This window comes from Canis lupus, chromosome 20 (genome assembly GCF_048164855.1).
Source record: "Canis lupus baileyi chromosome 20, mCanLup2.hap1, whole genome shotgun sequence".
In the NCBI taxonomy this organism is placed as follows: Eukaryota; Metazoa; Chordata; class Mammalia; order Carnivora; family Canidae; genus Canis; species Canis lupus.
The window spans coordinates 23,313,211-23,326,361 of record NC_132857.1 but is presented as its reverse complement, the minus strand read 5'-3'; the positions used below and the strand labels follow the sequence as shown (position 1 = coordinate 23,326,361).

Below are 13,151 nucleotides of genomic sequence, written 5' to 3'. Positions count from 1 at the left end.
TCAGTGTATTGGCCTCATGACTCTGCAGTAGGTAAATCAAATGACACTACCAAGTTTCTCACCCAAAGCCAGGTGCTGTCTAATGATTTCTCCATTTGGGGTAGGTTTGCATGAGGACACTTGGCCTCTCCGAGGTCCCTCTCCTCAGGAAGGCAATAAAAGACCAAACTGAGACCTACCAGTATTGGGAACGGGAAGTTGTCCTTATGAAATATATCCGTGAGGGAAACTCCAAAGAGCTGTCCTGATTTTTCAGACGGTGCAGCTGTGCACTGGTTGTTCTGCCAAGTGCCAGCACAGTGGCCAAAGGACGAGTTTGTGAAAGCACTGCTTTCCTTGGTGTTCTGGACAGAATCTAAGGAAGAAGGGAGATTAGTGTGTTTTAATTCACGTAGACTTATTTTCACCATTGCCATTATACAGCATGTTCATTGTAGAGGCTAGAAGAGGGAAACTGAGTCATTTGTTGTGTAGAACTCTCCATGTTCTGATGTTGGCTAACAGCATCCTCATGGCATTGATGAGTTCTTGCCAATAACTTTCAGACTGACGGTTAAACCTAGGGACTTGATCAGACTCAAAGTGATTATTTCCTCTGCCATCAGTTACTGCCATTACACTGATCTGGAGGCACTGAAACTGTAGGTGTTTGTTTTCTACTGGTGTGATCAGTGGGTTCAGGTATCAGATCTGATTTTATTTTTTTATTTTTTTCTGATTTTAAGAGCTATAAGTTTTTGGTATGCAAATCAAGCTAGGTTGTTAATCCTGTGCTTTCACAACCAGGCTCCCCTCAGCCTCAGATTCTCTCCTTGGGTTTCTGAGTGCTCAAGTTTCTACCATCCAAAGGAATTGCCTATCAGGACACAATCTGCCTGACCCCTACTTCTCTGGTTCCACTGCTCTGGGCCATCTTCAAGGATGACTTGCTGCAGTCAGGGTCCTTGGGAAGTAGTCATTACATGCTGGCTATGTGGTGTCTGTGTTCTCTTGTCAACCCCACCAACCCACCCAGAGATGATGTTTTTGGTTAAATATGTTTAACATTTACTGTAAAGAGCCTAAACCACAATGAAGTGTGGAAACACACTTCCTCACACACACACTCAAACATACATGTGTATATACACCTACATACAAGTACAAGGCTTGAAAGAAAACATAGAAAATGCAAAACAATAAGAGGTTAGGAGTGCATTGATAGACCACCAGTTTCCAGAGATGATTTTTAATTACTCAACATTCCCTATTGAAGGAAGAACTTTCCAAAGAAAAGGAGATCAGCAGCGAGAAGCTGAGTTCAAATTTCTACTGCTCAGCTGTGAATGTTTCCCTTTGAAGATATCTTAACATTTCTTAAATAACCGATTGCTTTAAGAGTCAACAGATGAGACAAGCTGTCGAAGGATAAAAAGATGAGGAACATTTCACCAAATAACCTTAAACACTGGGCAATTTGGCTTTTTTGGGATATAGTACGTGCATCAGCACCTCCACTCGTGTGGGGCCAGCACTGCACCAGAAGCATCCTGGTTCTGCCACTTAGGAAGCTCAGCATTTTATTTTATTTATTTTTTTTTAATTTTTATTTATTTATGATAGTTACAGAGAGAGAGACAGAGGCAGAGACACAGGCAGAGGGAGAAGCAGGCTCCATGCACCGGGAGCCCGATGTGGGATTCGATCCCGGGTCTCCAGGATCGCGCCCTGGGCCAAAGGCAGGCGCCAAACCGCTGCGCCACCCAGGGATCCCGAAACTCAGCATTTTAAAGCTTTGGTTTGCTCAACTGTAACATAAATGATGCTGCCTACACCAAGTTAAACTAAATATATAAGATACTACTCGGCACAAGGCAATAAATATTTCCAGGATCATTAATGAATGGGGTCGCTTCAAAAGGGTCGAATAATGTCAAATAAATCTGGGAAAAACTGGTGCATTTGACTTCCAAAAGGAAAATATGAATTTCCCAAGCCTATTTGACGAGAGAACCCTTTCTGGGAAAGGGAAAACAATGCATGGATCATATATTCTATATGCACTGATAGCAATCTCCGTCTATACACTGGCATAAGTCAGAAATGTACAGTTCTGTAGTTCTAAATAGCTCACTTGTTGTCCAGTTTGATTCTCTGTTCCAAGACTGGTAGAGATTTAGGTTTTCTTAATTGCCCCCATGAGTGTGTCTGTTCTGGAGTGTTCTGGTGCCAGACAGGTTGTAAAATGGTGAAGTGCCACTTATCTGATTGCTCTGTGTCATTGATGTATATAAATAGCCGCTGCGGGGTCCAGACTGCTCTCTGGTCCTGGGAAATTGGCCTGTACTCCTATTGCTGAGGCATGTCTTTCACACCCAGTGACTTTCTTTTTCTTCCATACTCTTCTGGGACTGAAGGAGATACATGTTCCATGTTGAGGTATAAGAAACTCTGCATGGACATAGAGGGTCCCATTGTTCTTAGACATGTCAGCTCACTGTTCTGTGAGGAATTTCTGCTTCCATTTGGTTTCCATGCAGGAAATGGTGCAGATATCCCATGTACCTACCTAGTGGTTTTGGGCTTTTTCCCCTTGGGATTGCCACCTAAATCTTCTACTCTATGCCATGAATCATTTCTGTTTCCTAGAAAGCTAAGTCTTTAAGACTCATAAGCATCAAAGAGCACCCTTTTCCTCATATTCTCCTCTTGCTTCTATTCCCTGAGGAGGTGAGTTGTCTCTTAAGGCAGCTTAAGACAGGAAGAAGGATGAGGGAAGGAATATCTCAGGTAAAAAAAAATGAGTTAGTATTTCAAAGATTCTTCCTACCCTACTTGGAATACCCCTTAGGAAATGCTGGTGTACAGAACTGAGGAGGAAAAGCCAGTGAAGGAAAGGATATGTGTGTAATGGTGTTGCTGTGAGTTTTATGATGTGTGGTCTTAAGAAATAATGCCTCCTCATCTTGTAAACCACCACCTTTGGCGTGGTCCTTTGCACAGTCCTCTCCCACATTAACTCTTGAAAAGTCCCTCTTGCTTCTGGGAACTCTTCCTCCACCATATGAAAGGAGGAGAAGCTACCTTATTGAAGACATGGGGACCAATTGAGAGCCAGCACCAATACACAAATACCTAGGTTTGACATCAAGTCAAGTCCTTTTCTCTCAATGACGCTGGTTCTTTTCAACTCATTTTAAAGAGCACCGGAATCCTGTGGTGCCTCAAGAGCCATTGATCAAAAAGAGGATGGAGCAGGAATAAAACCCCACTGCTCTGGTTTCAACCAGAGCACATTTATATATTATAAGTAGAAATTAATAATTATGCATTATATGCTTAACAACATATATAATATAGATGTGGGATCCATTTAAAATTGTGTTAAAAAAAATCCCCAAACACTGTATCATACCATGCTATTTCCTAATACTGCCAGAAACGTCTTGAAGTTTCTATGCTATCTTGGGTCTCCAACAGTGTGAAGCCTCCCTGACCTGCTAGCCAGCCTTCAGAAGAAGGAGCAGCTGGGAATCATTGCCCTGGGGATGCTCTGGGCTCCAGAACAGGGCTAAGTATCTGCCATGACCCCTGGCAACCTTGCTGTCTGTGTCTCCCTAAAGCCTATTAAACTATTCACAGTACCTGCAGCCTTCTCATTGTTATGACAACTCTTTGAATTCTCTCCCAAGAGAGAAGTGATGTCTTCTCCAAATATCCCGAGGCAATTTTCAATCAAAAACTGTATAAGAGAAGCCTGTAATGCAAAAAGAACACAATGGGGTGCTCTTTTTTATATGGAAGAGTTATAAGTCACATTTTGTTTATAGACCTTGGATCTAACCAAAAATGTGAAAGACTTCTATGAACAATTCAGAGTTGATAATAATATATAGAAACCCATGTTCTCTAATAAAATAACTTAGTGTGATACTTTCCGTTGCACTTTGGGTACAGATTTTAAAATTCTACTAGTCAGTGGGCTAAAGTCCTAATTTGTCGCCTAATTTCATACCTAACATTGTGATACCAATGGTTACATCTTTAAAACTAGAATAGTTTTCAAAGCAACCTACCTTCTTAACTTTACTTATTGTGTAAAATTTTACTTCCAGAAAATATTGGGTTGTAACTTAGGATAATATCTGATTAAAATGTGTAAAGCATAGACAAAATCCTATGAAATCCATTTCTTAAAGAGGGAAGAATGTTTTTTGGAAAGAGGATATTCCTGTGGATTTTTTTGATGTTTTGTTTTGTTTTTGAGTAAAAATCACAGGTCTGGAGAGAAAACATGTCGGTCTGTCTAACCGCAGTCCCTTCTCATGTCTTGCTTTGCCTAATGCTGGCTCTAGGCATGAGCTTGGGGAAAAGCTGTCATCTTATTAGGAATCTGTGGCTTCATTAGGATGTTCTGCAATATCTCACTAGTTTCTGTCTGATGTAGCAGAGGCAAAAGAGTAGCCAAGTATTATTCTAAATGAGCCACAACTTGCAGAGCACGGCCAATGTGTTTGGAGCCATGGGCACTCATAGTGACTGAATCACCTAGGATGTGCCAGTAATGACCACAGGAGCTGGGTCTTGTTACCATTGTGTCATGAGGAAGCCATGGCTTTGCCCAAAGTTACAAGCTCCCCCTTCAAGGATCAGGCTGAGAGTTGAACCTCGGCTTGTCAAACTCCGGAGCCCAGGTCTTTTCTATCATATTATGCCACTCTTCTCTTTCTTTTGTTTAGTCAGTCTAGTATTGAATCTCCTGGATGGGAAAGAAGCGACTCAACTGCTCTATATTTCGCAATTTAACAACACCCCTTCCCATATTCCACCAGAGAAGGATAGCAAACTCTGCCATTCCAAGAAAGCCTATGAAGATGTGCACTTTTCAGAACTGATCCTTCGTAATTACTACTACACATTTCAGACTCAAAGCATGGATTCTAAACCCCAGGGGACACATATGAGAGATCTCTCTACCTTTTTAATGAAGTTGTCTTCCAATTCCAAGCTGCAGGTATTAGGTGGACAAAGAATGCTTGGGGCTATACACACTGATAAATCATAAGCTGTCATCTGATTGGATGAGGATTGTTGCTCAATGTTGTATAACACACCGAAAAGGTATCGCAAGAGAACAACATTCGCTTTTGGCAGCTGTGTTAGAAGCCTAAAGTCAGAAAGATGCACTTTTGAATAAGGCAAGTCATTGCACTTAGCAGCTGGAAGTATAGAGATGGAGAGCAGAGAACATCTTACTAGATATAGTATACAACCTGCTGTAGCAGAGTTCCAGGCATGAATGTATACAAATATGTTTTACCGAATTCAATTTCTGAGCTAACTCTCTATGGTTATATGTTTGACAAACTTAAGATTATACCAGTGCTGTTGATGCTCTGGCATCTCTCTTAGGCCACTGACTTGTCTACCAGTTTCATATATTCAGAAGTTGTACAATGACTAAGGAGTCTACTTAATAAGGTCAGGAGAAGAGCAATAATAGCCATAAGGCATGCCTGTATTCTGAAACTGGCCTCCGTGGGTGAGAAGAATTGAAATCATTTGGCATTGTATGTTCTCATTCATTTGGGGAATATAAATAATAGTGAAAGGGAATATAAGGGAAGGGAGAAGAAATGTGTGGGAAATATCAGAAAGGGAGACAGAACATAAAGACTCCTAACTCTGGGAAATGAACTAGGGGTGATGGAAGGGGAGGAGGGCAGGGGCTAGGGGTGAATAGGTGATGGGCACTGAGCGGGGCACTTGACGGAATGAGCACTGGGTGTTACTCTGTATGTTGGTAAATTGAACACCAATAAAAAATAAATTTATTATTAAAAAAAAAGAAACCATTTGGCATTGAATGTTATTTTAGTGGTCAAAGTGGCAAGAAGGAAACCAATATTTTGTAATGGTATATTGGCTGTATTTCTGAGCCATGACCAGAGTAGAGTAATTATTGCATCATTACCTCTGGGCAGCATTTATTTTTTCCTTCTGAGTCACTTCGTCAAGAACACCAAGCCATTTTTCATAGAGGTCCGATGAAAGTAAACTTCCTTCGATATTTTCAAGAAAATCCTTATGTGGATAAAAAAAAATACACACAAATATACACAGAAACACACACACACATATATATGCATATATAATACAAAATATATATTGGAAATATCACAGAGAAAACACTTAGTTGAAAACTTCAGTTGAGTTCCTACTTCCTTCATAGATACCCAAACTGTGACCCACATAGGGGTCAGCTTGACTCTCCATTGACTTGTACATGCAAAAGCAGGTTGTGGATATTCTCTAACAAAAATGAAAGCATCAAAGCAGAGCATAGCCTTCAGTGGAAAGGAAGACAAAGCTCCCTTCCATCATATGGCACTTACTCTTTTGTGTGCTTTTATGCAAACTACTACAAAAGCTACTCTCATAATTGCATCATTCTTCCTTTCCTGAACTATACAAAAGTAGAGTCTAATGGCAAACTTATGATGGTCCTGAGGATGTATTCATTTCTAGTGTAGACCAATTCTCCAGAGAGTTTGACATGATACTATTCAGGCCAAGGTTGCAGAGTCTGATTCTCCACAAAGATTAGTCAACTTTAGGTAGGGAAAGCTTCAGAAATGTCTAAGAACTCTATGCACACGTGGTCACCATCTTCCTAGTCTGTGCCTATAACATGGAAATAGAAAAGACCCTACTAAGTCTTGCTAGAAACATCATTGTATGTGTGCACCTTCAAGAGGGAAACACTTATCATGGTATTCAAGTACCTAATGGATGATCATTCTTTTCCTGTGTCTTGATGCCTATATATATATTTACTGGCGTGTTTTACTCTAGCCCAGTGTAGTAGTGGTCAGAGACTATTGGTATCTTTCATATAGTTAAACAGTAATGGGGGACAAGGAAAGACCAAATGTGACAAGGAAGGACCACATATGACCTTGGTTCTAAGAGTGTCATCATTACTGCCTTAACATAGTTTTGTTGAGAGCTGTTAGCAAGTGCCAATTTAGATGGATTAAATTCTCTATTCTAGTTCTCACATCTTTCTCCATTACCATTTTAGCAATAGAATGGGATATCTGTTATGTAGCTGTATAATTTCCAAAGTAATCCATTTCTTGAGTCGATCTACTGAATTTTCAGAATACCAAAGTACTTTTGTCTGTTGCACCTACTCCAAAAGTTAGATTTATCAAAAGAGGCATGTAGCTAGAGGTGGTTACCATGTCGTTATAACCTTGGATGGCAGGATAGACATCTCAAATATTAACTAAAGGATGCCTAGGATGTGGTGAAAGGAGACACAAATGGCAAAATCCTTCCTCCATGACTTATAAAAGGCACTAAGAAACAGGAGACAATGAGACAATGATGGTTAAGAATGATTGGTTGCCTCACTGAGCCTTTTTTAGATTCCTCATAAAGTAAACATGTGCTTACTATTGTGAACTTCTATACCTATCTTCAAATGTTTCATATGAGTTTTCTTTTGGAAACTGCCTTCATTAGGAGTGTGGTGAGGAAGTCATCAAAAGCAGATGTTTGCTTTGGTAAACATTATGTAGGTGTCAGTGTATATTTTGAAATTTCTTATTATTACTAGTAGTCATATTAGTATTAGTATTTTGCATGGAGTCTTCAGGGGGGTGGTGTGTGTTGAAAACAGAAAGTATTTCTCATGTATGGGGCTTTTAACTCCTACAGTAGATTCCTTAAATTTTGAATTCATGAAGTGTTTTCCAGTTTGAGAAGTTCTTAATCAGTTTTGCCCATGTCGCTCCTTGGGCAATCATAATGAAAGACACCAATCACAGCTTGACTTACTCATGTGTGGATAAAGCTAGAACTTTCCCCACCTTTAAAACAAATGCTACCACAAGAACAGATTTGCTGTAATGCCTCACTCTGTCTCCAGAATTTAGTTTCTTCTTTAGGATTCCGCATGACTTTATACTACCTGGTTTTCTGAATATGCCTTCCGTGAGTGGTCCTTTCTCATTGATAAAGGAAAGCATATCCTGTAAGAAAAAAAGAAGAGTATATGGCATTTCATATCCCAAGCCCAGAGTAAAAGCTTGCTACCTTTTTGAAAGAGCTAGGCTATGTGATGGTATATGGTTTTAGAGCTGGAAGGAGTAAAGTCAATTTAGATTCTTTAGTCAATGTCTCCCTATAGTTTCTACCCAAAATCCACCTTAGAGTCATACACTGAAACATTGTAATCACTTATTTTAATCAGATTTTTTTCATTGAATTTACCCTTTTAAATCAAACTTCCGTGTTTCAAGGCCTTTGTGGAATCCTCGCCTGTCTCCTAATTTACCAGTCTTGTTTCCTTATTCCCTTACATAGATGCTCTTCCCCAAGTATGGAAATCTTTTTGCCATACTCATTTCCCATTTGTTGATTCCTCTTTAAGTGATTGTATCCTCCATTCCTACTATCTCTATTTCTCTTCCTCTTTAAAAAAAAAAAAGCTCAAATGCTCTCTTCTTATTATCTGATTACATTTCCTTCATGAGTCTTTCACTGTCTTTTGCTCTATCTTCATGTTCTCTCCCTGCAGTGTAGAAAGATAATATGGCTGGAGTCTGATAGACCAAGGGATCGGTCTATAATAACCTATTATTATGCTTCTGATCTATTGTGTGACCTGGGGCAAATGCGAACTGTACTGAAAGCTTTCAAATTCATTTGTAAAGTGTGGAGGATGATAGTTCCAGCTTCCCCTAAAATTGCTGTGATGCAAGGACTGGGGAAGTAGCAAGCATGTAACTAACATGGTTAATTTCTTCACACCTAGGATAACATTCCCAAATCCAGTGCAGGGTTGCAGAGGTAATGGGTACTCAGTAAATTTCCACACTGACAATTCATTACACTGATTTGAGATAACACAGGCCAAACTCTGTGGCTGTCATTTAACATCCTCTTTTAGAATTAGCAGATTCATATATGCCTCAGGATGAGTCTTTATGCTTAGGTAAGATATTTTCAGTTGTTAGATTAAGTAGACTCAGTTGAAGGAGACCTGAGACTACTGTGAGTTCAGGAAGACAATAGCAGAATGTGAAGATGATTCATGCACACAGAGTCCATTTTGACTGATCTGAACAAGGCCTACAAGGGTCTCTGTGGAAACAAGTGGAATGGACAAAACGTCGTTCTGTTGTATTGGCCAAATGACTCTGCAGTAGGTAAATCAAATGACACTAGCAAAGCTTCTCAGCCAAAGCCAGGGACTGTCTAATGATTTCTCCACTTGAGGGTTGGTTTGCATGAGAACACTTGGCCTCTCCGAGGTCCCTCTCCTCAGGAAGGCAATAAAAGACCTAACTGAGACCTACCAGTATTGGTAAGGGCATGATGTCCTTATCAAAGATATCCATAAGGGAAACTCCAAAGAGCTGTCCTGGTTTTGCAGACAGTAGAGCTGTGTACTGGTTGTACTGGGAAGTGCCAATGTGCTGGCAAAAGGCCGAGTCTCTAAAAGAAGTGCTTTTCAAGGTGTTCTGGACTGAATCTAAGGAAGAAAGGAGATTAGTGTGTTTTAATTCACTTAGCCTTATTTTCACGATTGCCATTATACAGTGTGTTCATTGCAGGGTTAGAAGAGGGAAACTGAGTCATTTGTTGTGTAGAACTCTCCATGTTCTGATGTTGGCTAACAGCATCCTCATGGCATTGTTGAGTTCTTGCCCATATCCTTCAGACTGATGGTTAAACCTTGGAACTTGATCAGATTGAAAGTCAGTATTTCCTGTGCCATCAGTTACTGTCTTTGCAATGCAACAGGAGGCACTGAACCTGTAGATGTTTGTTTTCTACTGGAGTGAACAGTGGGTTCAGCTGTCAGATCTGATTTTAAAAGCTAGAAGGATTTGGTATCCAAATCAGGCTGAGTTTGGAAATCCTCTGCTTTCACATCCAGTCTGAGACCAGAACTGCACAGATGAGTCTCCACTGAAGTGTTATGTGAATCATAACCAAAGAATTGGTTGTGTAAACTACTGAGTTATGGAATGATTTTTATTATCCATATAAAAGTATACAACACAGTACAATACAATTCAAAAAGTATGTCATAGGATATGATAGGCATTGAAGAAAGAGGAGATAATTTGTAGGAAGATTTCCTCAATATAAATATATGGGACCAAGGAAAAAACTTTAAATGGAAATAGCTGGGTCTTGGAAGGGGTTCATTTCTCATTCATTGGAAAAACAGATAAAGAGGAAGTGTCAAGGGTCATTATGGAGATTCCAGTCTTCAGTGACTTACTAAACTGTAGACATGTAGGTGGATGGACCACATGGGGACTTGGTAGCATTCTGCAGTTGTGCTCTTTTGGAAATCACTATCACTCTCACTGGCTTGGATTCAACAGTTTGTTTTTCTGTCACTGAGGACATGAAAAACAAACACTTGTCTTGCACCAGCATATTCTCAGACATGGCACTAGACTCATCTTAATTCCTGATGACACGGATTGTCCAAAAGCTTCCCTCAACACAATGAGGTATATGTCGTAAAACGAAGACATGTCAAAAGTATGGAGGGATTGATGATGTGTGTCTCCAGGTTCTGAATCTAAACTCCGTTTTACAAAAAATGGGGTGTTGCCAGTGAGCTGTGATTAGCTAGGCTCCAATAATACTCGCACTAGTCTCAGGGGAACTTCTCCTAGTTCTAATATTTGCTTTTTAGAAATGTTTTTACATCCCTTATCTTATTGAATCTTGACAACATTTCTAAGATTTAGACATTACTTTTATCCACATGTTAGGCATGAATAGAGTGATACCAAGCTAGTAATTGGCCAAAGGTTGTATAGCTGATAAATGGGGACACTGGAATTTGTACTCTGGAGAGATGATTGACATCAAGTCAAGTCCTTTTCTCTCAATGATGCTGGTTCCTTTCAACTCATTGTTTTTCCTTTCAACTCATTTTAAAGAGCACTGGAATCCTGTGGTGCCTCAAGAGCCACTGATCAAAAAGAGGATGGAGCAGGAATAAAAGTCCCATGCTCTGGTTTCAACCAGAGCACATTTATATATTATAAGTAGAAAAAAATAATTATGCATTATATGTTTAACTACATATATCATATAATATAGATGTGGGATCCATTTAAAATTGTGTTAAAAAAATTCCCAAACACTGTATCATACCATGCTATCTCCTAATACTGCCAGAAACATCTGGAAGTTTCTATGCTTTCTTGGGTCTCCAACAGTGTGAAACCTCCCTTGACCTGCTAGCCAGTCTTCAGAAGAAGGAGCAGATGGGTATCATTGCCCTGGGGATGCTCTGGGCTCCAGAACAGGGCTAAGTATCTGCCATGACCCCTGGCAACCTTGCTGTCTGTGTCTCCCTAAAGCCTATTAAACTATTCACAGTACCTGCAGCCTTCTCATTGTTATGACAACTCTTTGAATTCTCTCCCAAGAGAGAAGTGATGTCTTCTCCAAATATCTTGAGGCAATTTTCAATCAAAAACTGTACAAGAGAAGCCTGTAATGCAAAAAGAACACAATGGGGTGCTCTTTTTCATATGGAAGAGTTATAAGTCACATTTTGTTTATAGACCTTGGATCTAACCAAAAATGTGAAAGACTTCTATGAAAAATTCAGAGTTGATAAAAATATATAGAAACCCAATTCTCTAATAAAATAAGAAAGAGTAATACTTTCCGTTGTACTTTGGGTACAGATTTTAAAATATTACTAGTCAGTGGACTAAAGTCCTAATTTGTCGCCTAATTTAATACCTAACATTGTGATACCAAAGGTTACATCTTTAAAACTAGGATAGTTTTCAAAGTAAGGTACCTTCTAAAAGTTTACGTATTTTGTAAAATTTTGCTTCCAGAAAATATTGGATTGTAACTTAGTATCATATCTGATTAAAATGTATAAAGCATAGACAGAGTCCTATGAAATCCATTTCTTAAATAGGGAAGAATAGTTTTTGGAAAATGAATATTCTTGTGGATTTTTTTTTTTGATGTTTTCTTTTCTTTTCTTTTTTTTGAGTAAAAACTCACAGGGCTGGGGGAAAACATGTCTGTCTGTCTAACCACAGTCCCTTCTCATGTCTTGCTTTGCTTAATGCTGGCTCTCGGCATGAGCTTGGGGAAAAGCTGTCATCTTATTAGGAATCTGTGGCTTCATTAGGATGTTCTGCAATATCTCACTAGTTTCTGTCTGATGTAGCAGAGGCAAAAGAGTAGCCAAGTATTATTCTAAATGAGCCACAACTTGCAGAGCAAAGCCAATGTGTTTGGAGCCATGGGCGCTCATAGTGACTGAATCACCTAGGATGTGCCAGTAATGACCACAGGAGCTGGGTCTTGTTACCATTGTGTCATGAGGAAGCCATGGCTTTGCCCAAGGTTACAAGCTCCCCCCTCCAGGATCAGGCTGAGAGTTGAACCTTGGCTTGTCAAACTCCGGAGCCCAGGTCTTTTTTATCATATTACATCACTCTTCTCTCTCTTTTGTTTAGTCAGTCTAGTATTGAATCTCCTGGATGGGAAAGAAGCGACTCAACTGCTCTGCGTTTCCCACTTTAACAACACCCCTTCCCATATTCCACCAGAGAAGGATAGCAAACTCTGCCATTCCAAGAAAGCCTATGAAGATGTGCACTTTTCAGAACTGATCCTTCGCAATTACTACTACACATTTCAGACTCAAAGCATGGATTCTAAACCCCAGGGGACACATATGAGAGATCTCTCTACCTTTTTAATGAAGTTGTCTTCCAATTCCAAGCTGCAGGTATTAGGTGGACAAAGAATGCTTGGGGCTATACACACTGATAAATCATAAGCTGTCATCTGATTGGATGAGGATTGTTGCTCAATGTTGTATAACACACCGAAAAGGTATCGCAAGAGAACAACATTCGCTTTTGGCAGCTGTGTTAGAAGCCTAAAGTCAGAAAGATGCACTTTTGAATAAGGCAAGTCATTGCACTTAGCAGTTGGAAGTATAAAGACGGAGAGCAGAGAACATCTTTCTAGGTCTAGTATACAACCTGCTGTAGCAGAGTTCCAGGCATGAACGTACACAAAAATGTTTTACCAAATTCAATTTCTGAGCTAACCCTCTCTGGTTAAATGTTTGACAAACTTTAGGTTAT

The 13,151-nt window shown here is 39.7% G+C and overlaps 1 protein-coding gene across 14 annotated transcripts in view; it reads right to left on the bottom strand.

Moving 5' to 3' along the window:
* The window catches only part of LOC140611761 (uncharacterized), a 112,238-nt gene that overhangs the window by 43,236 nt on the left and 55,851 nt on the right, over window positions 1-13,151 (bottom strand). For all 14 annotated transcript variants that reach the window (XR_012012924.1, XM_072788610.1, XM_072788609.1 and 11 more), the window contains 8 exons: window positions 12,751-12,940; window positions 11,407-11,518; window positions 9,348-9,523; window positions 7,857-8,018; window positions 5,954-6,063; window positions 4,957-5,146; window positions 3,625-3,736; window positions 180-355 (listed from right to left, as the gene is read on the bottom strand). Coding sequence is in view for 13 of the 14 variants with exons in the window: in XM_072788610.1 (XP_072644711.1) it covers window positions 180-355; window positions 3,625-3,736; window positions 4,957-5,146; window positions 5,954-6,063; window positions 7,857-8,018; window positions 9,348-9,523; window positions 11,407-11,518; window positions 12,751-12,940 (1,228 nt within the window). In the remaining variant the exon portion in view is untranslated. The remainder of the gene's footprint in view (window positions 1-179; window positions 356-3,624; window positions 3,737-4,956; window positions 5,147-5,953; window positions 6,064-7,856; window positions 8,019-9,347; window positions 9,524-11,406; window positions 11,519-12,750; window positions 12,941-13,151) is intronic.